Source organism: Lipotes vexillifer, unplaced genomic scaffold (assembly GCF_000442215.2).
Source record: "Lipotes vexillifer unplaced genomic scaffold, Lipotes_vexillifer_v1.1 scaffold418, whole genome shotgun sequence".
NCBI classification, from domain to species: domain Eukaryota; kingdom Metazoa; phylum Chordata; class Mammalia; order Artiodactyla; family Lipotidae; genus Lipotes; species Lipotes vexillifer.
The window spans coordinates 2,870,400-2,896,412 of record NW_006798629.1 but is presented as its reverse complement, the minus strand read 5'-3'; the positions used below and the strand labels follow the sequence as shown (position 1 = coordinate 2,896,412).

Here is a 26,013-nt window from a genome sequence, read left to right as displayed (position 1 = left end):
GAACATCCTATGTTAATCCTGTGAATGTTCTGTGCTCACTCTCTTGACGCCTAAGGACATTTCCATTGTATAGTGGATACAGACGTTACCATTAGAATGATAGCATCATTTCTGATTTCTCTTCAAGAGGGCTAGATGAATTTGCTAGAACTTCATCATACTAATTTAATTTTTTAATCAAATACCTATACAGCAGGGTTAAACAGTTTTCTTCCATTTTCTTTTTATTGTATTGTAATTATTTTTATTGAGTTATTTTATACATAAACTTTACACCAAAGATTTAATTCATCAATCATTTTTTAAAAATTCCACATCAGATAGGATGAGTTTTCTTTTGTGACATTTCTATCAAGTCCAATCTTCTCAATTTAAGTTTTAAATTGAGAACTAATTTTTTTCAAGAAGATTTTATTCTTCAGTCATTTTTTGATGAATAACAAATTTGACTCTGTACAGTTTTAGCTATTGCAAATTTTATTATTTATTCATTATTTCTACTATGTCTAATTTTCCCCCAATCAATGTTTGCTATATTCAGTTTTCCTAAGGAATGTTTATTTTCAATCAAGTCATTTTTGTTTTGTTTTGTTTGTTTTGTTTTGGAAACTAACCAATTTCAACTTGCTCTGTTTTAAACATTGTCAACTATATTTGTCTCATTTCTACTAATCATATTTATTTAATGGATAAAATAATTAAAATTTGTTTTTATTTCTTTGAACAAGGAGCAAAGAGCATGAGGTAAACCATGGTATCTAGATGAGGATGGGGGTCAAAGGTCATAGCAATCAAAACACTGGGTCAAAATGTCCTCCTTCAAATTGGTTGACACTGCAGTGGAATCAATCAGGAAACAAATGGTTTTGCTAAGTGATAATGAAGCCTTTGAGATATTCAATGTATTTTATTCTCTGTCTACATTTATGGATCACTTTATTTGAATGCTCAAATTTCCCCACTGGCATATGTCCATTTTTAGTTATATCCATGATAGATGATGAAAATTAGTTGTCAACTCAACTTCGAATTTAGAAAGCTAACTTATTTTTGAGTAATATAGTTATTTGTGAAAAAGTGATAGAAGAAGTAAAAAGGAACCAACATTTTAAGCAGGTAATCACACTCCAGGAACCATGCCAGATGTTTTGCAAAATTGTGTTCTTCAGTCATCACAACAGACAAGGAGACATTTTTATTTCCATTTTTTAGTTGAAGAAGCTGGAACTTAGAAGGCTAGCGCTCACCTGAAGTCACATTATTAAGTAATGATGGGGCTGCAGTCCAAGCCGTTCTGCAAACCCAAAGCCTGTTTTATATACATGGCAAGAGTAATCCATTCTGTGGTCTCTTATGATTTAGAAAGATACGCTTTTTCACTTAACAAACAGGTACTGAGTACATATTAGGTGCCACACCTTGAATTCCAAGTTAGGCTTAGGAATCAGGTGTGTAAGAGAGACCATAATCCCTACACTCACAAAGATGTCAGTCTAGTGGGAGCTACAGCAGGTAATCAATGTGGTTAAAGTGCGGTAAGCCAGTGGTGGGGATAAAGGAGCAGAGAGCTAAGGAATTGATCTGTTTCAGCAACGGAAATGAAAAATTGATTACTTGGATTACTGAAAAGTGAGACAAGATAAAAATACCCCTAAATTGGAATATCCTTTCCTTTGGAAATTTGGAATATCCTGAAAGATCCTTTAAGATGTTTATAAATTGCATCATAGTGATGATGATTCATAATGATTACAAATAATTATCTAGATACCAGCATAAGAGTTCAATGTCATCAAACTGAAATCTTCAGTATGAGCCTCTCAGAAGACTGAAAATTGTCTGTCATGCTTCTACATTTATTGGACTTTGTAGCCAGACTGAATGATCCTCAGATGAATCCCAAAAGGTTTCTCCAGCAGTGTCTCAAAGCCTCAGTACGATTTGTTTTACCATTTCTTTACAAATTATTTCTAAAATTAAAAATGGGCATTATCTTTTTGCATTATGAGTTTCTCAAAGCAAAGTTGAACAAATTCCCCTTGACTCTATGAAGAATTAAACTAAATCCACCCCCCCCATTTGTGATTTCTCTGTTACACACACACACGTGCGCACACATACACACACACATAGAGGGAGAATGATTTGACAATTTTTCCTGTTAATTTATCCAAAGGTTTAACATTCTTGCCAGGAAGTATCAAGTATCAAGGCTCATCGAATATGAGCCTTGATATCGCAGTTTAAACCCAACTTTTCTTGTGGTGGTTGATTTTTGATACCTTGAAAGAAAAGGAAAATATTTAAGTTTGGAAACGTGTAGGTTAGACGTACTTTATGTGACTTTCCATCCCACACCTTTCACTTTAGCCAAATTGCATGATTTCCCTTTCCCCATACATGCATTACATTATACTGGCCTAGTGCCTTTATTCATGTGCGTTCAGCTTCCCAAGATGTACGTTACTCCATCTCTGTTATTCCAAATCTTACTCATTCTTATAGTACAACTTAAATACTCCTACCCTCCTTTAAACCCTTTCTGATTGCTCTAGCAAGGAGCACTTAGTTTGGTCCACCTTATACTTGTATTAGGGTTTCCCCCAATAGACTGCCCTGTAATGAAGACCTAATCTCCCTTATCTTTATATAATACACAGCATCTCAAGCATTATACGTGGTCACTAACTATTTGCTAATTGAGTGAATTAGTTAATTAACTAATTAGAAGCTATTTAGAGACTATGGGACAGGTAGAAGCAATGAAGGTAATATTTTAGTCTCCTGGTTCAAGAAAAGCCTCTCTTCAGGAGTGGTGGAGGCTAAAGCAAAAGGAACTGATCTGAATGTCGACCTCGCTGGGAACAGAGCATTCAAAAATCAGGAAGTGTTATCACGCTGACCGCCCCCCCCCAAATTGACTGTGTTTAATTCTGAGACAGAACGTAAAAGATACACTTTGACAATCTGCAGGATGTTCAGAAAATGGAAACCATACACAGCAAGTCCTGTCATGTGACCTTGAAAATGATGACCTCATAGAGTGGGTGGAGTTGGATCTGAGGCATTGACAACTGTATTTCTGAACATTTCTTGCATATTATGGAAGAAGAGAGTAGAAATAGGGCTGATGGGTGGAGAAGCAGGGAGGCAGATTGGACTCGGCATCCAGCTTAGAGCCAGGGCTGCTACTACGGGATAAATCATGTGTTCTTTGGATCCTCAGTTCTCATTGGAACTAGGAGCCAAATCCTGGCCTCCACCAAGGCCTGGGTTCACCAGGGCCCTGAGTGCTTAGCTGCCTCCTGAAAGGCCCTGTGGCCACTCCCTCTGCCCTGCCAGGTTAAGCTGATGCTGCTTCCAGCCACTTCTCCCCAAGATGTTCTTAGACTTCCCTGTGCTCATCATGGCTGTGCTTCTTATCACCTCTGCTGTGTACCCAATGAAAGTACAAACACATTTTTTTCCAAATTGTTCGGGCAAGACAGGCAAATAGATAAACAAACTGTATACTGTATTTTTGTTACAATGTGAGTTAAATCAGTTTTGTGTGCAGGGCTGGAGACTAAACCATCTTTTGCACTTGTTTCCATTGTTTCAAAACCATTACAAAGGCATGATGGTTGTCAGATGTTGGATTTGTAAATAGAGGGTCGGTGTCTGTAGGTGAAAGTAAATGTCAAGCACCAGTTAAGTGGAATGGTTAAAGCATCATTCAAGATGCTTAGTTTATACAATATTTTCAATCAGGTCCAAGAAATTACATAAGAAAGTGGGTTCTCGTAAGAAAAACTAAAGCTGTGTGGTCTTTAATTTCTCCACAGCGTAGATCTGACCTATATAAAATCTCTTGCAAAGTCCACAAGAGGGTAACCAAAGAGTTCTATTCTTGGGAAATGAAGCATTGGGAAGTTGCTCAGAGTTCAGTTTGTGGTTCCAAAAAGCTCTTTTTATTACCCAAGCCTTTGCATACGCAGACCATGAACTCATCCATTCCCGCCAGCCACCTTTGGAATAATAGCTAGGGCTTCTGGGGGTGGGGGGTTGTGAAGAACATCACAAAATTTCCGTGCTCCAAATAAAAATAATGCCAGGTCTCCAAGACCACATGTGCTGGATGAAGGTGACTGTAAGCAGAAGACAGTATGGAAAATTTCCATTTGCAGGTAGAAGGGAAGAGCAATTACACAGAAAAATCCACTGGGGCAGCCTTTTCTATGAAAGAGATGGAGTCAATCAGGAGTACATTGATAACCAAAATCTTGACCAACAAGAAGTATCAGGAGGGAGTATGGCATGTGAAAAAGGGTAAAGACTTTCGACTCAGACAAACCCCGATTTAAAACCCAGTCCTTCTCCTTGGGCTTCCCTGGTGGCACAGTGGTTGAGAGTCCGCCTGCCGATGCAGGGGACGCGGGTTCGTGCCCCGGTCCGGGAGGATCCCACGTGCCGCGGAGCGGCTGGGCCCGTGAGCCATGGCCGCTGAGCCTGCGCGTCCGGAGCCTGTGCTCCGCAACGGGAGAGGCCACAACAGTGAGGGGCCCGCGTGCCGCAAAAAAAAAAAAACAAAAAAAAACCCTAGTGCTTCTCCTTAACAGATGTCCCCTCTTGGTCATGTTTTACTTTAACCTTTTTTAGTACCAATTTTTTAATATCAACATTTCATATAATAATACTTAGCTGTTAGAGTTGTAAGAAATTAAATTATACAATACAGGATTAAATTAAAGAATATATAAATATTAAAGCATGTTTATGTTTTAATATATAAACATTATATATTAAATATATGTATTCAGCACACTGAATATATTTAGCACATTGGCTGATCAATGTGTGGTCTCCAACCACAAGTGCACAAATAAAAATATTACAACTTACCACTATTTTTACCATAATCAGGTAACAGCAAAGCAATTGGAAGCCAGGAAATATTCTGAAATACGAGCCCATATCCTACCCATTTCATGTCTTCAGTATCGTATCTCATCATGGAAAGTAGCATTTGTAATTATGAATGATGCAAGAGCCTTGATATCCAAGAAGGATGTGATTGTGTCCTTTTTTTTTTTTTTTTTTTTTTTTGCGATACACGGGCTCTCACTGTTGTGGCCTCTCCCGTTGCGGAGCACAGGCTCCAGACGCGCAGGCTCAGCGGCCATGGCTCACGGGCCCAGCCGCTCCGCGGCATGTGGGATCTTCCCGGACCGGGGCACGAACCCGTGTCCCCTGCATCGGCAGGCGGACTCTCAACTACTGCGCCACCAGGGAAGCCCGATTGTGTCCTTTATATCTACTATTGTATTCATTAGTTTCCACTTATGGAAATAGGATTCTGGATTCATATTTTACACATGTTTTCAATAATGAAGGATTTTAAAGGTCTCCGTTATTTTCAGTAAGACAGAAAACCTTCATTCCTTTGAAAAAATAGCTTTTTAATCTAAGCTTGCTCTGTGTTATGCCGCTCTCTGCTAGGCGCTTGATGTGAATTGGGTTAGTTAACCTTACAACAGCTTGTGAGGTAAGTTACTGCCACGTTCTCCATTTTAGAAAGGAAGAAACTAAGGCACAAAGAGGATAAGACTCTTACCCAACTTTACACAATGATTAAGTGGCAGAAGTAAGATACGACAAGGTCAGGCAATATAATTCCAAGACAAGTTTCCTATGCACTTCTGGATGCCGCGTTGCTTGCCTTCTGGGTTTTCAAGCTTTCCTGCACTGCCTGGGCTGACACTCTTCTCTGTAGTCATGTTCTTTTCTGTGTTCTGTCTGTGCTTCTGGCTCGTTTATGTGTTGCCTCTCTGTACTCTGTCTACTTCTCATTTTTAAAAATTCCCATACCACCCTTTCATTGCCCTGTTTATTTCAAGTCCAACCACTCAGCCACCCATTGACTAAAAACTTATTTTGGAATGGTCACACAAACTCCTACTACTTATTGTGCTTCACGCCCCAACAAGCCATCAAACAAAGTTAGTTACATGTTTTTAAATGCATTGCTAGATATGACTCAGAATTAGCTCTTTTTTTTTTTTTGATTTTAGAAAAAAATATTTTTTTCTCTTTTATTTTTTTTATTTTTATTATTTTTTTATTTTACATCTTTATTGGAGTATAATTGCTTTACAATGGTGTGTTAGTTTCTGCTTTATAACAAAGTGAATCAGCTATACATATACATATACCCCATATCCCCTCCCTCTTGCATCTCCCTCCCTCCCACCCTCCCCATCCCACCCCTCTAGGTGGTCACAAAGCACCAAGCTGCAGAATCAGCTCTTTTAAAGGAGAACAAAGGCTGACACCTCAAAGTTGGTGTTTCATTTTGAGACTGGGACGTTTCCTAGAAACTGGAGGAAAATGCCTTCAGAATGGTTTCAATACCAGGTAAAGATAAATAAAATCCAGAGGACTCTTTAATGGGCTCTTTGAGTAAAACATTCCAACATATTATGTGGTCTAATTTATCTTAGAGTTACTTTTATCATTGAGATGTTAGAAAATGTATCTCCCTCTAATGTATTTGGAAGAAATGTAATCAGAATTTTAATTTGAAGTTCTTCAAGCCAGAGAAATTTGAGATTCCTCTTCAGTAGATGCCAAAACCCTATGTTTCTAACTTAAATGACTGTCAGGCAAGTACTAAAAACAACTGAGAAATGGTCTGTGGACATGGATGTGTCAATTCATTTTTCTTCCTTAGATTTGCACCAACTCTGAACCTTTGAGACAAAAGAGAGAACAAGAAGGAAATTGGGAGCAGATAATAAAAATAAAATAAAATAATTTGGCTGGATTCAATTACCTTTATCCTAAATTATCTTCCTGAAACAGGTTTTTGTCCTGGTGTAGATGCAAGTGATGAGTGCTTTGGATTAGAACTTTCTTAGTGACAACTTGTACATGATACACTGAGCTCAGGCATGATTATATGTCCCACAAACTCATTAATCCATGAGAAACACCAGGGCAATTACTCAGGAAAAAATGCCCACATGGAGGCACAGATCTGAAAGCATTGTGAGTTGTATGAGCATTTTACGTAGGAAGGTTAAGTGCAAATAGTTTATCGTTTATGTTCTGCTAACTTAGCTGTGAGCCCAATCTATGTTCGAATTTCCTTTATTTTTATCTCTAAATTTAAGACACATTTGGAAGTGCCCCAGTTGTCTGGAATCAGATGGTTTGTTCTGCCTCTTGTTAGGATTGATTAAAAAACTCTACAGTAGCTGCTCAACTGTGGTTTTGGATTGTTTCACATTTTGCATTCTTTCTAAGGTGTTTTTGTTTGGTTTTGGTTTTGGTTTTTTTTTTTTTTTTTTTGCGGTACGCGGGCCTCTCACTGCCGCGGCCCCTCCCGTTGCGGAGCACAGGCTCCGGGTGCGCAGGCCCAGGGGCCATGGCTCACGGGCCCAGCCGCTCCGCGGCATGTGGGATCTTCCCGGACCAGGGCAAGAACCCGTGTCGCCTGCATCAGCAGGCGGACTCTCAACCACTGCGCCACCAGGGAAGCCCCTGGTTTTGGTTTTTTGGTGTATGTGATGACAGCTTATTTTTGCAGTTTGCAATAGTGTATAATATTTCAATTAATCATTGCTTAAGTGAAATGCTATATCTTGGTTATCAATATTTAGGAAGTTTCTATAATAGAAACTTCAAATGTAAGTAGACTTCAGAGAACTGGCCAACTCTGGGCTGATTTTAGCACAAATGGTACATTTTTTTCTTGACAGTACTAATCGCATCTAACATTTCTTGCTCTGAAGAATTGTTCAGCAGTGGAAATAGAGCAGAAATGATACATGCATCAAAATGTGAAAAACTTCCATCCTTATCCCATCAATATTTGCTAATGGGTCATCATTCAAATAATTAAAAACAAATAAAAGAGAAATTCACAAAATCATGGGTTATTACAGAAGCATTTTTCTTTAAAAAATTCACCCATTTGTGAAAAAACATTACAGGATCTTATTTCATAAAATATTAGACCTGAAAAAGAACCTAGAGATTACTCAGTCCAGTCACTTCATACACAAGTTGAAAAGTGGAAGAGCAGAAAAGCTAACTGATGCATAAAGGATCATACAGGTAGTTAATTAGAGGCAAGACCAAGATTAGGACTCTTATTTCCTGACTCAAAAAGCCCAGTCTCTACTGTTCTGTGATTAATTCTTTCTGTTTCAGACTTTTGCCTCAAAGGTAGATTGTACCACTTCAGAAATGTAAGTCTCCTCTTAGTTTTGTGAGAACCAAAGCGTGCGATTCATGGGAACTCCAAGGAATGAAGTTCCTCTTCAGATTGGGACCTCCTCCTTAGTGGAATCAATGAATCAGTATCAAATACCACTACAGCCTGTGCTCCTCTAGTCTTGTCCTCAGTCACATCCTCTAAAATGGGGACAAGGTGGAAGGTTGAGAGTGAGTTTTGGAAGCTATGTCTCTGAACTTCTCCTTGACTCTGTTTCTTCAGTTAAAATGTAGACAGTCCATAGTCTAGTTAGTAGTAATGTACAGTGTTAATTTCATAATTTTGACAACTTGTGTACCACTGTTACTTAAGATATTAACAATAGGTGAAACTGGGTGAAGAGAGTACAGGGGTTCTCTGTATTCTTTGCAACGTTTGTGTTAAGCTAAAATTATCCCAAAGTAAAAAATGTTCTTTAAACAAAACAAAAAATTATGGTGGCAGGCACTGGATGAACCTTGAAGAATGGAGACAAGTATGTTTCTTATCAATGATGTTATCAATGCTGTAGGTGTAGATATTTTGAGACAATGGAGTTGAAATCTCAAGCTTTTCTTTGCTATTTTGTTTGGGGTGAACAACTCTTTTTGAGTATCTATAGCAGCAAATACAGTATCTCACAATTGTGTTGGGTCTCAATTGCCGCACACTCCCCATACACACACATAAACACAGAGACACACTCAGACTTCTGACATTTCTCCTGATATTTGTCAATCAGCTGTGCAACTGAGCAGTCCCACATTTCAGCCCCTTGCCAAGAAGACTGAAGAGGTCAAAAAAGTTCTCATGTTGTGGCCCATAGCCATCATTGTCTCCCTCTGCTTTGCCTCTCCCAGCCAGCCACTTGCTGCCTTATCACTCACAAGAATCACAGTGATCTTCCACCTCTCACCCTAATGCTGTCCAAGAAGATTAAGTAGGTTATCAGAGTTATGGGGTGAGGGGAAGCAAATGTTAACTATAGTATTTTCTAGGCTTGGAATTTACATTAGGAACTTCTTGATCACTTTTAAAGTATTGGGTTGACCAAAAAGGTCACTGGGGTATTCCCATAAGATGGTGCAGAAAAACCCGAATGAACTTTTTAGCCAGCCCAATAATATTCAAGGTCTAAATACCACGTTATTCCATGTCTACATGGTGAATTACGTTTGGATAAATCTTCTATTTTCTCTGAGATTATTTATTTTTTATTTATTTCGGGACACATTTCCCCCCTCTAAGCAGAAGTGGGCACTGGAAATGCAAACTTATATAGTAATGGTTTCAATAAGCACAATTAAATGATGATTTTAAATGATTACCTCTTTATAAGCAGTGTCATATAGCAGGAAGACATGAATGTTTACGTTAGAGAGTGATGGATTTACCTCTCAGTTATAAAAAAAGTTCCTAAAAAAAGAAGAGAAAATTGCTCAAATTCTGTTGGGGCTCCATCAGTTAAAAAAAAAAAAAAAGCAGAGTTATCGTGAGAGTTGGGTGAAAATGATGTTATATGAAAGAAAATGCCTAGTCAAATATTATACTTGGCCTTGAGTTGAGGTTGGCTGCTGTTGCGAATGTTGTGGGTACTCCACCATGTCCCCTAAATCTGTCTGAGTCTCATCCTTAGGGTCTGATCGATTTGCCTGAGGCATTGTCCCAAGCTGTGGAAGGCTCCTCTGGTAGCGGGCATGGCACTGTGGGGAATTAATGCTCCCTATGAGCAGTCCCCAATCAACGACAGCTGAGAGATGGTGCAAATCTTCCCCTGCTCTAACAAGGGTTTGTTCTACACTGGTCCCAGCGTTTTCCAATAGGATTAAGCGCCAGTTCCGGGTAGTGGTAGCTTTCTGGATTAGGCTTGCTTCATTGGCTGCTTCCTTTCTCTGTGTTCCTTCCTTATTATCTCCTAAGGATATTTATAGTACTGGACCCAACACTTAGATTACTTACACTTAAAGGCTTCTCTGCTTCCAGAGAGCCTTAGCTAAGATGGCTTCTTTCTCCACCATGTATGTATATATAGCATAATATAAATGGCAACTTGCTTGTAAAGGCATTCAGCCATGCTGCAACACCAGTGCCGTTGGGTCTGTACACATAGCATGTGAAGCACTATGGCACAGCAGACATAGAATCTGGGCTGTCAAAGCACCTGGATTAAAATCCTGACTGTGCCATCTTGAACACGTCATTTAATCTCTCTGAGCCTTAGTTTTCTCATCTTTAAAAATGGGGACAATAATTTCTAAGTTGTTGTAATGATTAATGAAATAATGAATCAAACGATGGATGATAATTGTACCTATTCTATAGGGTTAATGCATATAAATAAGATAGAAGCACTCAATAAAGTATTAACTCTGTGTCAGCTTAATAAAAGGAAACCCCTAACATGGGCTCCATTCTAGTTTCTAGCTAAACCCCATTACAACAGGGTTCATTCATACCAAATTAAGTAAAACACCATTTTGAATTATAGATGTTATGATGCATGTGCTAATCCTTTCTCTCTTTTCTCTATCCATATAAACTCATCTTTACACACACATATAAATCTGATTTCATAAGCTCATGTTCTACTGGATGGTTTTTCACATTACTGAAGTGTTTTATAACACTAAAGAGATTCACTATAGGCTTTCCTTTTTTCTTCCAGTTTTATTGAGATGTAATTAACATACAGCACTGTACAAGTTTAGGGTATATAGCATGATGATTTGACTTTCATACATCATGAAATGATTATCACAGTAACTTTAGTGAATAAACATTCATCATCTCAAATAGATATGAAATTAAAGAAATAGAAAAAAAAATTTCCTTGTGATGAGAAACTAGTATTTACTCTCTTAACAATTTTCATATATAATATACAGCAGTGTCAATTATATTAATCATGCTGTGCGTTAAATCCCTAGTACTTATTTGTCCTATAACTAGAAGTTTGTGCCTTTTGACTGCCTTTATCCAATTCCACCCACCACCCTCCACCCCTGGTAACCACAATCTGATCTCTTTTCCTGTGAGTTTGTTTGTTTGTTTTTGAAAAATAATTGACCTATGTTAGTTCCTGTTACACAAAATAGTTATTCAGTATTTCTATGCATTTCAAAATGACTTCTACAATAAGTCTAGTTATGGTATGTCATCGTACAAAGGTGTTACACACTTATTGACTATATTCCCCCACACTGTACATTTCATACCTGTGACATTTATTTTGCAATGGGAAGTTTGTACCTCTTAATCTCCCTCATATATTTCTTTCTTCCCCCCACCCTGCTTCCCTCTGGCAACCACCTGTTCTCTCCATATATAACTCTGTTTCTGTTATGTTTGTTAATTTGTTTTGATTTTTAGTTTCCATATGTAAGTGAAATCATATAATATTTGTTTTTCTCTGACTGACTTATTTCACTTAGTATAATATACTCTAAGTCCATTCATGTTGTCATATGTGGCAAGATTTCATTTTTTATGGCTAACATTCCACTGTGTGTGTGTGCATGTGCCACATATTCTTTATCCCCTCACCTATTAATGGGCACTTAAGATGCTTCCATATCTTGGCTATTGTAAATAATGCTGCAATAAACAGAGGTGCATATATAGTTTTAGAGTTTTTGTTTTCTTTGGATAAAAACCCAGGAGTGGAATCGCTGAAACATTTAGTAGTTCTGTTTTTAATTTTTTGAGGAACCTCCATGCTGTTTTCCATTTATATTCCCACCAAAAGTGCATGAGGTTTCCCTTTTCTCCACATCCTCACCAACACTTCTTGTTTCTTTTCTTTTTGATAATAGACATTCTGACAGGTGTGAGGTGATGTCTCATTGTAGTTTTGATTCGCATTTCCCTGATGATTAGTGATGTTGAGCATCTTTTCCTGTGCCTGTTGGCCATCTGTATGTCTTTTTTGGAGTTGTTCATATCCTCTGCCCATTTTTTAATCTGATCTTTTTTTTTGATGTTGAGTTGTATTTGTTCTTTGTATATTTTGGATATTAACCTCTTCTTGAAAATATCATTTACAAATATCTTCTCCCATTCAGTAAATGGCCTTTCCATTTTGTTGATAGTTTCCTTCACTGTGCAAAAACTTTTTAGTTTGATGTAGTCCCATTTGTTTATTTTTGGTTTTGTTTCCCTGCGTGAAGAGATATAGCCAAAAAAATAAATATTACTAAGACTGATGTCAAAGAGCTTACTGACTATATTTTCTTTTAGGAGATTTGTGGTTTCAGGTCTTTTATTTAATCAATTTTGAATTTATTTTTGTGCATGGTGTGAGAGAGTAGTCCAGTTTGATTCTTTTGAATGTAGCCATCCAGTTTTCCCAACACTATTTATTGAAGAGACTCTTTTTTCCCCATTATATATTCTTGCCCCCCTTTGGAACAGAATAAATGTCCACATAAGTGTGGGTTCATTTTCTGGGCTGTCTATTTAGTTCCATTGATCTATATGTGTATATGTGTGCCAGTACCATACTGTTTTGATTACTGTAGCTTTGGCATATAGTTTGAAATCAGGGAGCATGATACCTCCAACTTTTTCCTCAAAGTTGTTTTGGCTATTTGGGATCTTTTGTGCTTCCATATAAATTTTAGAATTATTCTAGTTCTGTAAAAAATGCCATTGGTATCTTGATAGAGATTGTATTCAATCTGTAGATTGCCTTGGGTAATATAGTCATTTTAACAATATTAATTCTTCCAATCCATGAACATGGTATATCTTTCGTCTGTTTGAATCATCTTCAATTTCTTTAATCAGGGTTTTATAGTTTTCTGAACACAGGTATTTTACCTCCTTAGTTAGATTTATGCCTAGGTATTTTATTCTTTTTGATTCAACTGTAAATGGTATTGCTTTATAAATTTCTCTTTCTGATAGTTTGTTGTTAATGTTTAGAAATGCAACAGATTTCTGTATGTTAATTTTATATCCTGAAACTTTACTGAATTCATTTATTATTTCTAATAGCTTTTTGGTGGTGTCTTTAAGGGCTTTCTATATATAGTATCATATCATCTGCAAGCAGTGAGTTTTACTTCTTCCTTTCCAATTTGGATTCTTTTTATTTCTTTTTCTTGTCTGATTGCTATGGCTAGGACTGCCAATATTATGTTGCATAAAAGTGGCAAGAGTGGGCATCTTGTCTTGTTCCTGATCTTAGAAGAAAAGCTTTCCATTTTTCACCACTGAGTATGAGGTTAGCTGTGGACATATCATATATGGCCTTAGTTATGTAGAGGTACTTTCCCTCTAAACTCACTCTGTTGAGTGTTTTCATCATAAATCGTTGTTGAATTTTGTCAAAAGCTTTTTCTGCATCTATTGAGATGATCATATGATTTTTATTCTTCAGTTTGTTAATGTGATGTATCACATTGGTTGATTTGCAGATATTGAACCATCCTTGCATCCCTGGGTAAATCCTAGCTGATCATGGGGTATGATCCTCTGATACATTGGTGAATTCTGTTTGCTAATATTTTGTTGAGGAATTTTACATCTTTGTTATCAGTGATATTGGCCAGTACTTTTCTTTTTTTGTGATATCTTTGTCTGAATTTGTTATGAGTGTAATGCTTGCCTTATAGAATGAGCTCAGAAGTGTTTCTTCTGAAGTTTTTTGGAATCATTTGAGAAGGATAGATGTAAACTCTTCTCTAAATGTTTGGCAGAATTCACCTGTAAAGACATCTGGAATTTAGTTTGTTGGGAGTTTTTAAATTACTGATTCATTACTAGTAGTTTGTTCATATTTTTTATTTCTTCCTGGTTCAGTCTTGGGAGAGTGTACATTTCTAGGAATTTGTCCATTTCTTCTAAGTTGTCCATTTTATTAGTGTATAATTGTTCATAGTAATCTTTTATGATCTTTTATATTTCTGTGGTGTCAGTTGTAACTTCTTTTTCATTTCTGATTTTATTGATTTGACCCTTTCTTTTTTTCTTGATAAGTCTGGCTAAAGGTTTATCAATTTTGTTTATCTTTTCAAAGACCAGCGCTTATTTTCATTGATCTTTTCTGTTGTTTTCTTCATCTCTATTTCATTCATTTCTGCTCTAATCTTTATGATTTATTTTCTTCTATTAATACTAACTTTGGGTTCTGTTGTTTGTTTGTTAGTTTTTTAGTTCCTTTCATTGTAAGGCTAGATTGTTTATCTGAGATTTTTCTTGCTTCCTGAGGTGAGCTTGTATCACTATAAACTTCCCTCTTAGAACTGCTTTTGCTGCATCCCATAGATTTTGGATAGTTGTGTTTACATTTTCATTTGTCTCCAGGTGTTTTTTTTTTTCTGATTTGATCTGCAGTAATCCATTGATTGTGTAGTAGCATATTGTTTAGCTTCCACGTGCTTATGTCTTTTACATTTTTTTTTCTTGTAGTTAATTTCTAGTCTCATAACATTTTGGTTAGAAAAGGTGCTTGATATGATTTCAGTTTTCTTAAGTTTACTGAGACTTGTTTTGTGGCCTAGCATGTAATCTATCCTGGAGAATGGTCTATGTGTACTTGAAAGGAATGTGTATTCTGCTAATTTAGGATAGAATATTCTGTAAATGCATATTAATTGCATCTGGTCTAATGTGTCATTTAAGGCCAATGTTTTCTTATTGATTTTCTTTCTGGATGATCTCTCCTTCAATGTAAGTTGGGTGTTAAAGTCCCCTACTATTAGTGTATTACTGTCAATTTCTCCTTTCAAGTCTGTTAATATTTGCTTTATGTATTTAGGTGCTCTGATGTTGGATACATATATGTTTATAATTGTTATATCTTCTTCTTGCATTGAGCCCTTGATTGTTATGCAGTGTCCTTCTTTGTCTCTTGCTACAGTCTTTGTTTTAAAGTCTGTTGTGTCTGATATAAATATTGCTACCCTGGGTTTCTTTTCATTTCCACTTGCAAGGAATACCTTTTTCCATCCTCTCACTTTCAGTCTGTGTGTGTCTTTAAATCTGAAATGAGTCTCTTGTATACAGCATATACATGGGTCTTGTTTTGTATCCATTCAGCCACTCTATGTCTTGTGATTGGAAGATTTAGTCCATTCACATATAAAATAATTGTTGATATTTACGTTCTTGTCATTTTGTTAATTGTTTGCAGTTGTTTTTGTAGCTCTTTTTTGTTCCTTGCTTCTTCTTTTGCTCTCTTTCCTTGTGATTTGTTGACTGCATCTCGTGTTATGTTTGGATTAATTTCTCTTTTTTGTGAATGTATCTATTATAGACTTTTAGCTTGTGGTTACTATAAAGTTCATATGTAACAACCTGTGTATATACATGATTATTTTAGTAATAGTGATCTCTTAATTTAAAAGCATTTTGACAACCCTACATTTACTCCCCACCTCCATGTTTATAATTTTTGACATCATATTTTGTATCTTTTTGTTTTGTGTATCCTTTGCTACTTATTGTAGATATAGATGACTTTTAGTACCTTTGTTTTTAACCTTCCTACTAGCTTCATGCATGGTTGATTTTTTTACCTTTATTTTATATTTGCCTTTACCAGTGAGATTTTCCTCATAATTTTCATATTTCTAGTTGTGGCCTTTTCTTTTTTTCTTAGAGAGGTCCTTTTAATATTTCTTATAAAGCTGGTTTGGTGGTGCTGAACTCTTTTAGCTTTTGTTTGTCATAAAACTCTTTATCTTGCCATCAAATCTGAAAGAAAGCTTGTGGGGTAGAGTATTTTTGGTTGTAGATTTTTCCCATTCATCACTTTAAATATATATTGCCACACCTTTCTAGCCTGCAGTTTCTGCTGAAAAGTCAGCTGATTGCATTATGGGAGTTCCCTTGTATGTAACATTTGCTTCTTATTTGCTGCTTTTAATATTCACTCTTTATCTTTAATTTTTGCCATTTTAATTGCAGTGTGCTATGGTGTGGTCCTCTTGGGGTTGGTCCTGTTTGGGACTCTCTATTCTTCCTGGAACTGGATTTACTTTCCCAGGTTAGGGTAGTTTTCAGCTGTTATGACTTCAAGTATGTTTTCTGCCTTTTTCTCTCTCTCTTTTCCTTCTGGGACCCCTACAATGCAAATGTTAGTGTGCTTGATGTTGCCCCAGATGTCTCTTAAACTGTCCACTTTCTTTTCATTCTTTTTTTTTCTTTTTTTCTCTTCTGTTTCAGTGATCTCCACTACCCTGTCTTCCAGCTTTCTGATCCATTCCTTTGTATCATTTAATCTACTATTGATTCCTTCTAGTGTATTTTTTCTTTCAATTATGTTATTCTTCATCTGTTTGGTTCTTCTTTATATTTTCTAACTCTTTATTATAAACTTCTAACTTCTCTTCTGTTCATCCAATCTTCTCCCACGTTCTTTGAACATCTTAATAATTATTACCTTCAACTCTTCATCAGGGAGACTCCTTGTCTCACTTAGTTCTTCTGATGTTTTATCTTGTTCCTTCATTTGGAGCATATTCCTCTTTTGTCTCATTTTGCCTAATTTGCTGCTTTTATTTCTATGTATTTGGTAGGTTGGTTACTTTTCCTGGCCTTGGGGAGGTGGCCTTTGGCAGGAAATGTCCTATGCATCCCAGCAGCACATTCCCCTCTGGTCACCAGAGCTATATGCTCTTGGGGTGCCCCTCTATGGGTTGTGTGAGTTCTTTTCTTCTGGAAGCCTCACTACTGTGGGTGGTCTGGTAGGTGTGGCCGGCCCTCAGTCTGGTTGGATGCCTTTTGTGGAGGTTGCTGGCTACTGGTGGGTGGGGCCGAGTCCCAGAGTGGTTGCAGGCTCAAGGGGTCTTAAGGCAGCCAGCCTGCTGGTAGGTGAGACTGTGTCCCCGCCAGGCTAGTTGCTTGGCCTGAGGTGTCCCAGTACCAGTGTTGACAGGCTGGTGGTTGGGGCTGGGTCCCAACACTAATAAGCTAGAGGGAGGATTCCAAAGTGGTGCTTTGCCAGCAACAGCGTCCTTGTGGTAGAACGATTTCCCCAGAATGTCTGTCTCCAACGTCTTTGACCCCAGGGTGAGCTCCAAGATCAGCGGGTGTGTCTGACCCAGACTCCTTTCAAATAACTTCTTCTGCCCTGGGTCCTGGAATGTGTGAGAATTTGTGTGTGCCCTTTAAGAGTGGAGTTTCTATTTCCCACAGCCCTCTGGCTTTCCTGAAAGTAAGCCCCACTGTCCTTCAAAGCCAAATGTTCTGGGTGCTCATCTTCCCAGTGCAGGATCCCCAGGCTGGGGAGCCTGAGGAGGGACTCTGACCCTTCACTCCTTGGGGAGAACCTCTGAAATTGTAATTATCCTCCCGTTTGTGGGTCACCCCTCTGTGGATATGGGTCTTGACTATACCCCATCTCCACCCCTCCTACCCATCTCATTGTGGTTCCTTCTTTACATCTTGAGTTATAGATCTTTTCTTCTAGTCTTCTACACTTTTGCATCAAAGTTGCTCTGTAAGTATTTGTCATTTTGGTGTGCCCGTGTAAGGAACTGATCTCAGGATCTTCCTATTCTGCCATCTTGGCCACACCCTTCCATAAGCTTTCCTTAAATAACATGCTCCTATTCCTTTCATTAAAGCTAAAATATCTGTTAATTTACCAAATACTAATATAAACTAAACTTTTCAGGAACACATCTATTGTATAAAGCAGGTCACACCTGTACAAACTGTGAATGTAAACATATGCACCGTAAAAGTAAGTATATTACTGTATGAAACCTAGATTAAAATAAAAAGAAACTCCTGTTTAGAGTTAAAAGTATGTAATTAAGCAAAATACTGGTTAAGTATGCAATGAAAAGTATATGGATTGAATTATTATGCTTAAGTATAGGCTCTTCTGGGCATGGTCATTAAGAGTCATTCTATCTTTGAAATTGATATTTATTTCATAAATCTCCTCTGTTTTATTCATCTAATCTATTTTGGTGATGACAGGTTTATTTTACAATATCTTTTGTTTTTATCAGATGGCAGTGTATCCAGTATATTTAGATTCTACTTCATTTTGTGTATGCTTTTTCCTTCGAAATTTAGGGGAAAAAAATCAAGCAAAAGCAGACAGACTGTTCTAGGACATCCCTTTAGAGATGGGTTTCTCTAGATTAAAAAAAGATTGGCTTCCAAATTGGTTAAATTGCTTCTTCTGTACAGTACAGTGACATGCTGTCTTGTTACAGTGGAACATGTGCTCTCATTTCGGACAAGCTGTTCTGTGAAAAAGTTTTATTTAGCCCCCAGAGCCCATTCCCGGATTTGTGGGTGTTACCTCCTTTCCGTGTTACCAAGTTTTTTTTATCATCATTATTGCTTGTGCTCCAATAGCTGCAACACAGTTTAGTAACAACCCTTCTTAAAAAACAAGATGCTTCTGAAAATAGACAGAACAGTTGGCTAGACAGAAAAGATATATCAACAAAAGTAGGTCTGTTGTTTGTCTGTGTTTTGCTCCCTAAATCGCTTCTGAGGCAGTTTCACACATATGTAAATGAACAGGAATTGAGTGAGAGTATAATCTAATATAATCCTTATGACCTATCACAAAATTTTATCCTATTTTATTAAGAAAATCAAATTCTATGAAAACTGATTTGGTTTGGAGAATTTTTAAGCGTTTTACTTTTGTTACAATTAAGGAATTTAATCAAAGGTTTTGGCTGGGTTTGTTTGGTTTTATTTTTCTAATGAGAAAGCTTGAGTTTCTGTAAGCAAAGGCACACTTCAATTCAATTCAAGATCAGTAGATGGGTCCAGTTTTTTATTCATGACCTGATTGTATAGCTGATTCAGCTAAGAGGAAGCAGTGGCTTTACTGTGTGTGGTGGTGTTTTTCTCATTCCTCTGTGCATCAAATAAAAAAATTAGTCATGCAATATTTACTCTCTGGGCAAAATGACATTTTTCAGCTGCTCAGGCTTCCCCAGAATTAGTGGGAAGGACCAACATGGAACAAAGGGGCAAGCCCCTCTAATCACTTCATTTTTGAGCAGAAACATGACATCGCTTTCAGAGCACTGCTTGGAAGGCACTTGAGAAATAGCCAACCCACCAGCCATTCAACATCTTGTAGTTGGCCGTACTTGAAAATGCTTGGGTCAAATGCCTGTAAGAGCACCCTTCTGCAGAAATCAGCATCCTGAATACAATGATATATTCAGATGTCATCTCTGCTTCCTGATTTTACTTGTCTTGACTCTCCCCCTACAGTGCATAAAATACACCAGTAATATTTTTTAAATGCACATGTGTTTTGCTTTTGTGATATCTCTTTAATTAATCTTGGATAAGCTGTCTTTATGTCTAAATCTTTTTCCATACAGGATTAAACCAGGTTTTACCAAGTCATGCTTTACCACTTCCTCCTTCCCTTCACTTAAAATTCTAGAGCAGAACTCTTTAATCTGGGCCCTTGGACCCAGCCTGTAGGAAAAGGCCATGAACCACCTGAAAATGTACACAAAATTGTGTGTGTGTCTCCATGTGTGCTTTGTCCTTGGAAAAGGAGCATGTCTTTCTTCAGGTTCACAAATGTGTGTATAACTCTCCCAGTTTTAAGAACTACTGTCACCTAGATTTCCTCCCTGTCATTTCTATTAGTTAAGAAATGCTCAGTTCTATCAGATGGCACCCTTGGGTTCTACTGAGTACACTTAGTCACCACCTTCCTTTTCCATTATGACTCACTCCTGATCTCATATTTTCTCTTACTTTCTGAATTTTGTACTTTCTCTGTTCCAATTTAAGTAACATGAGAAAGAGAGAGAAAAGAGATATTATATACTAATATAATATCTGCCACTAACAGGGGTTGGCATTTCTTCATGTGGCATCTCATTTAATCCCACTGCAACTGTACAAGTTAGATAGTGTCTGTGTTTTTACAAATGAGAAAATGAAGCTCAGAGAAGTTAGTCATTCCCAAAGATGGAAGGAAAAGTCCAGATTTAATGGAAGAGTCCAGATTTAAATCTGTGTTTGAATGTGGAGTTTATTCCTTCACAAAGCCTTTCCAGACAGAATAAATGGTCATAGCTTACTAATGGTGTCAGCTCTCATAATGTGTAATTTTCATTTTATTATTATTCTCTATCATCAAAAAATACATTCATTATACTTTGTGCAGAAATCTAGTGCAAATTTATAAATGCTCATGTCTTGCTATATTGCATCAGTGTTGTCATATTATTGCAGAGGGCAAGAACAATTTATATGTTCATTAATTCTTTCACTTTTAGAAATAATATTTATTAAACTCTACTATTGTTAGGGGCTTTGCTAAGTTCTGGAATAATGGTTCTAAGTTCTATCTTCACATCAGGTTCTACTGGGGAACTTTTTAAAAATATCAGTACCTGAACTCGGAACCAGAAATTTTGATTCAGTACGTGGAGGTGGCACTTGGACAGTGTATCTTTAAAATGCTTTCCCAGCTGTAGTCAGCATTGAGAACTATTGTTCTAGAAGGTGACTTTGTGAAGTCGAGGGACTTTGGTCCCCTAGATCTGCAGCATCAACATCACGTGGGAACCTATTACAAAGGGAAATTCTCAGCCCTTCTCCCCAACCTTCCCATGTGCTGTACCAGAAACTCCAGGGATAGGACCTGGCTGTCTCTAACAAGCTCTCTAGATATTTCAGAGGCAGGCTAATGGTTGAGAAACACTTCTCTAGAGACAAGATAAATGAGACAGAGTACTTGCCACTGAGCATTTCTATTTGATCTCAAGGAACCCAGTTGTTTCAAATCTGCATTTTAATTACCTAGCACAGTTGCATAATCTATAACTTTAGTTGATAATGACAGCATTATTACTACTTAAACAATATAATGACTTTCCATCTCTTCTTGGGCAGCCATTAAATGAAGTGTTAATAAGGAAATAGTGGTCAATGACTAACATCCCTTAACAAAAGTCTCATGGACCTTATGGGTTGAGCTGAATTGCCATAGTGTTTCATAACACACACACACAGACACAGAATTTTTAAATATAAAATTTTAAAGAGAAAATATTTCCAGTAAAGGATTTTAAAGTGGTCTTTGTGTTGTGTTTTCATTGTATTATTATTAATATTATACTTACTATTTCCCATCTTTATTAACATAGCTTTATTACAGCTTTATGATAGTATAATTGACATACAATAAAATGCACATATTTGAAGCATTTAATTAGATAAATTTTGACACATATATACTCCAGTATCATGAAACAGTTGTAGAGGGCCACCCGATTCCATTGTAGGAACCTCATAGTTGTGCAGTTTTCCCCCACCACCCCCAAACAGTAGAATGAGGTTGTAGAGAAGGCTTCCTGAGGAAAACATGAGCTAAGACCTATAAGGCAACTAATAACAGGTGAGGTGAATAAAATAAGGAAAGGTTGTACGGATTAGAAATAAAGCCCATCAAAAAAAAAAAAGAAAAGAAATAAAGCCCATCTTGCCTATATGAAGTCTAGATTCTTGTGTTGGTTGCTGTTTACTATCACGTAGGGTTGAAAAATACCTACTCAACCCCTTTGTTTCTTAAAATTCCAATTGAGAAATAAGTTTAACTGCTAGTGAAATGTACAACACTGTTACCGAGAGTAGAAATCCCAGGTTCTGTCACTGCAGGTAGTTCTTGCATTAGAGTAACCTGTTCAGCTTTGACCACCAATCCACTCTTGAATGCATATTTCTCTGCTATGTGTGTTATAAAAAACAGTTGCATGAAAGTGATGCTTTTGCTTTTAGAGCCATGGAATCTAATTCCTTGCCTTGAACTTCCTTTTAACTTTCTTCTTTCTCCTGAGCAACTTTGTGTATCCTTAAATGTTCATTCATCATTACGCCCATGTGCTAATACTGAGACTTTATTTTGGGGGCTTAAACGCTCATTTTTTTTTCCATTGCAGGTTGGCTTCATGAGCTGGGAAAGAGACTGGAATCTCCATACTATGGTAACAATACTTTGGGGGGGCCGTCGATCCGAAGTGCCTATATTGCCGCTCTGTACTTCACACTCAGCAGCCTCACCAGCGTTGGGTTCGGGAATGTCTCTGCTAATACAGATGCAGAAAAGATCTTTTCCATCTGCACCATGTTGATTGGTGGTAAGGAATATTCTTCCTTTAGACCAAGAGAAGGAACAAGTGTCTGCCAAACGGTTGCTGTTATGTTCCCTCTGTCCTAAAAACCCAGTACAGGGTAGATTGGTTTACATTGGAAGAGTCTAAAAGCACTAATTAGGAAATCAGTGACTAACAGTTATATATACGTGTAGATTAACAATGAAAGTCTGTGATGTCAAGAATTCCATGTTCTGACAGATGAAGAAATAACCATTTACCTGATGGTTGATTTTATATATATATGTTTTTAACAGAAGTATAGTTGATTTACAATTTTGTGTTAGTTTCAGTGTACAGCACAGTGATTCAGTTATATATATACTTTTTCAGATTTGTTCCCTTATATAAAGTTTATTACCAAATATTGATTATAGTTCCCAGTGCTATACAGTAGGTCCTTGTTGGTTATCTATCTTATATGTAGTGATGTGTATATGCATCTGATGGTTGATTTTGAAAGGGCAGGCACTTTGCTTCCTAACATGCTATTTACCTTTAGTGTTTGTGAGTTACATGAGTCTGAATCACAGGTATGCATTTGAAATGCCATTTTGTAGCTCCAAACAGGTGAGGGTTATCAAATTTTATTAATACTACTATAGGAAATTAAGGATGTTTGATAGATAGCTTAGTTAAAACAAAAGCAACAAACACCAATACAATAATAATAAATATTTAACCTTTATTAATCGCTGTTATGTTCCATTCTCTGTGCTGAATGCTTCAGTACAATACCTCAAGCAATTCTGAAGGCAAATCTATGGGTTCTGCACCATTATTATCCCATTTAACAAATAGAGAAATTATGCTATTACGTCTGAGCTTCAAACCCAGCGTCTGTACTCTGCTCTGTATCGCTGGGGTTTGGACTCCGCAAATCTCATTCTTCTTTGCCAGCTGACATCAGTCACTTCTCCCAATAGGGGGCGCCAGAGGGAGACTGGAGGCAGGAGGAGGGGGGAAGGAACTTCCGGGTTCTGATGGGTGCCGTGTACCTTGAGTGGCAGGCCACCTCAGACAGCTGCAAGTGGCTCCAGCCTTCAGCCTCTATAGGCACTTTAAGAAGCAGCCTCATTGAGCTTTCTCAGAGATCCCTGCACCTGCTGGAGGTACCCCCGCATCCAAAGTCAGAGCCCCAACTCCTCATGGCTCCCATAGCTTCTCCTCTGGGCTCCTCTGTGCTGATAACCCCACTTCTCTTTGTTCATCCATCTCTGCAGCTATCACACTCACGTTACCTCTATCTAGACTCTCCTTCTGATCATTCAGCACTCCAACACCAGGGAAAGCAGTTCTTTATAATACATTCCCCCAGATAAAATATTTACTTTCATTTCTCTTTTCTGAACCTCCTAACTGACAGGATTGATGCCTTTATTACCCACATTTTTCAGATGACAAATCTAAACCTTGCAAAGTAACGTTTTCAATGCCATACAACCAGTATGTAAAGAGGCAAGTTTGGAACCCAAGTGATTACTTACTTCTGTCATTAAATACATAAATGGAAACTTGTGAATTATAAAGCTGTTCTCATGGAGATGTGGGTGTCTACCTGGATTGAGTAAATATTCTTAAGCCAGAGTTCTATGAGTACTTTCTGCCCCACCGTATTCCCTCAAAAGCTTGTTCTGTCATGTTCTCTTTTTTTTTAAATTTAATTTTTGTTCTATATTAAAGTATAGGTGATTTACAATGTTGTGTTAGTTGCAGACGAACAGCTAACTGATTCAGTTATACATCTACATATATCCACTCTTTTTCAGATTCATTTCCCATTTTCCCTATAGAGGTTATTACAGAATATTGAGTAGAGCTCCCTGTGCTATACAGTAGGTCCTTGTTGATTATCTATTTTATATATAGTAGTGTGTGTATGTTAATTGAGATTATCATGTTCTCTTAATGACCTTAGTCCCAGATATCACTTTGAGGTTTGAACCTTGTTATAGAAGATGGTTTCTACCAACTTCCTTGCACAGATGTGAACTGATTATGTGGGACTTCAAGCAATGAGTCATCCAAACTACCATGAAACCAGAGCAGCATAAAGGCAATCTTTCCCTCGAGGAGTTTAGGATCACCTTGGAAGAAATACGTGGAAAGAGTTTTAATATATATATTAAATATATATTATATATATATGTATTTTTATATATATAAGTTTTAATATATATTTTTTAATATTTAATACAATACCAGGCAGTAAATGCTAAGTGCCAAATCAGTTAGGAAATTGAGAAGCAGTGAGAAAGGGGGCCAGGGATTGGGAGAATTTCTTGGAAAGGCAGAGTTGCTGAGGTAGCATGCTGGGACTGCAGCACTGGGAAGAGGTTTTTGGCCGATGTAGAGCAGTAACAGCCTAGGGAGCAGAGAACAGGAATTCTCGTTTTCTAAAGAGCTGCAATGTGCCAATCCCAGGGTGGTGATTTTATACCCAGTATTATGGCTTATATAATTGCTGCTTTCCTTGATGGCCCATCTTTCAGCCTAGCAGAATGACAAGCATTTTGTAAACAGTCTATATTTATTTAATATTTGCCCATGTTTCTTCTACTCCTGATGGAAATTTTTGGAAATGCTCAAATGCTCAAGGCTTAACCTACTAATTTGACATTGGAAGAATATGTTAGCTAATTGAGCTTATTTCCTGTTGATTCACTAACTATAGTGTAAGTGGTCCGGAATCAGAAATTGTTAAGGATATTATTATTCCCTGCTATTCATTGTGAGTAGAAGCTAAGCTGGTCACAAAGCCAAAAGATATGGGAAATAATCAGATAATGCCACTTTGTCACTTGGTAAATGTTTATTGGGCAAATTATCCTGGTGCAAAACCAGCGCTCATTTGGAAATTGCATTAAAGCGTTTAGGTGACTTGAGCAGCACTTAGGAAACCATTGGTTTTGAATGGCAAATGGCATCTGAGTAACTCAGATTTATTCATTAAAGTTTCACAAATCTGTGTCTTTTATTGTGACAATTACCTTAGGCTAAGAGAAATGATGCCTTCATTTTAATATTTCCTAGTTAACAAATTACTGGCATAATTTTGAGAACTAATCATAAGAGCTCACAATATTGAACACTTTGCTCATTTAATTCTCGTAACACTATGAATTAGAGGTTATTAACACCCCAATTTAATATAAGGCAGCAGAAGTTTAGTGAGTTTAAATGCCCGGATTCACTAAGACCTAGAAAACTTTTTGTAAAATATCCATTTCATTATATACTGCAAATTGATTTTATTTTTTAATTTCTATAAATATATACAAATAATTTATTTTTTTAATTTAAAATATGTATTACCATGGAATCAATGCTGTTATCTTATTAGGAATCCCCACACAAGGCCGATGAAATTGCTAATGACAGGGATGCGATATTTACTATAAAAGCAGGTAGGAGTGGTATTAAATGTTGCAGGTGAGTGTAAGAACCCCAGATAATTATCCAGGGCAGAGGCGCTCACAAGCTGAGTGAGGAGAAGGAGGGAGAAGGGAAAGCTTCCACGTGAGCATCTGTAATTAACGAGTGTGCACACCACTGATTTATGGGAAACATATTTAAAACTATCAAAGAGGGCTTCCCTGGTGGCGCAGTTGTTGAGAGTCCGCCTGCCGATGCAGGGGACACGGGTTCATGCCCCGGTCCGGGAAGATC

The 26,013-nt window shown here is 37.3% G+C and overlaps 1 protein-coding gene across 1 annotated transcript in view; it reads left to right on the top strand.

Annotated features, from left to right (window-relative positions):
* The window catches only part of KCNH8 (potassium voltage-gated channel subfamily H member 8), a 397,642-nt gene that overhangs the window by 286,002 nt on the left and 85,627 nt on the right, over positions 1 to 26,013 (top strand). The window contains exon 8 of the mRNA XM_007470616.1: positions 22,132 to 22,329. Coding sequence (XP_007470678.1) covers positions 22,132 to 22,329 — 198 coding nt within the window. The remainder of the gene's footprint in view (positions 1 to 22,131; positions 22,330 to 26,013) is intronic.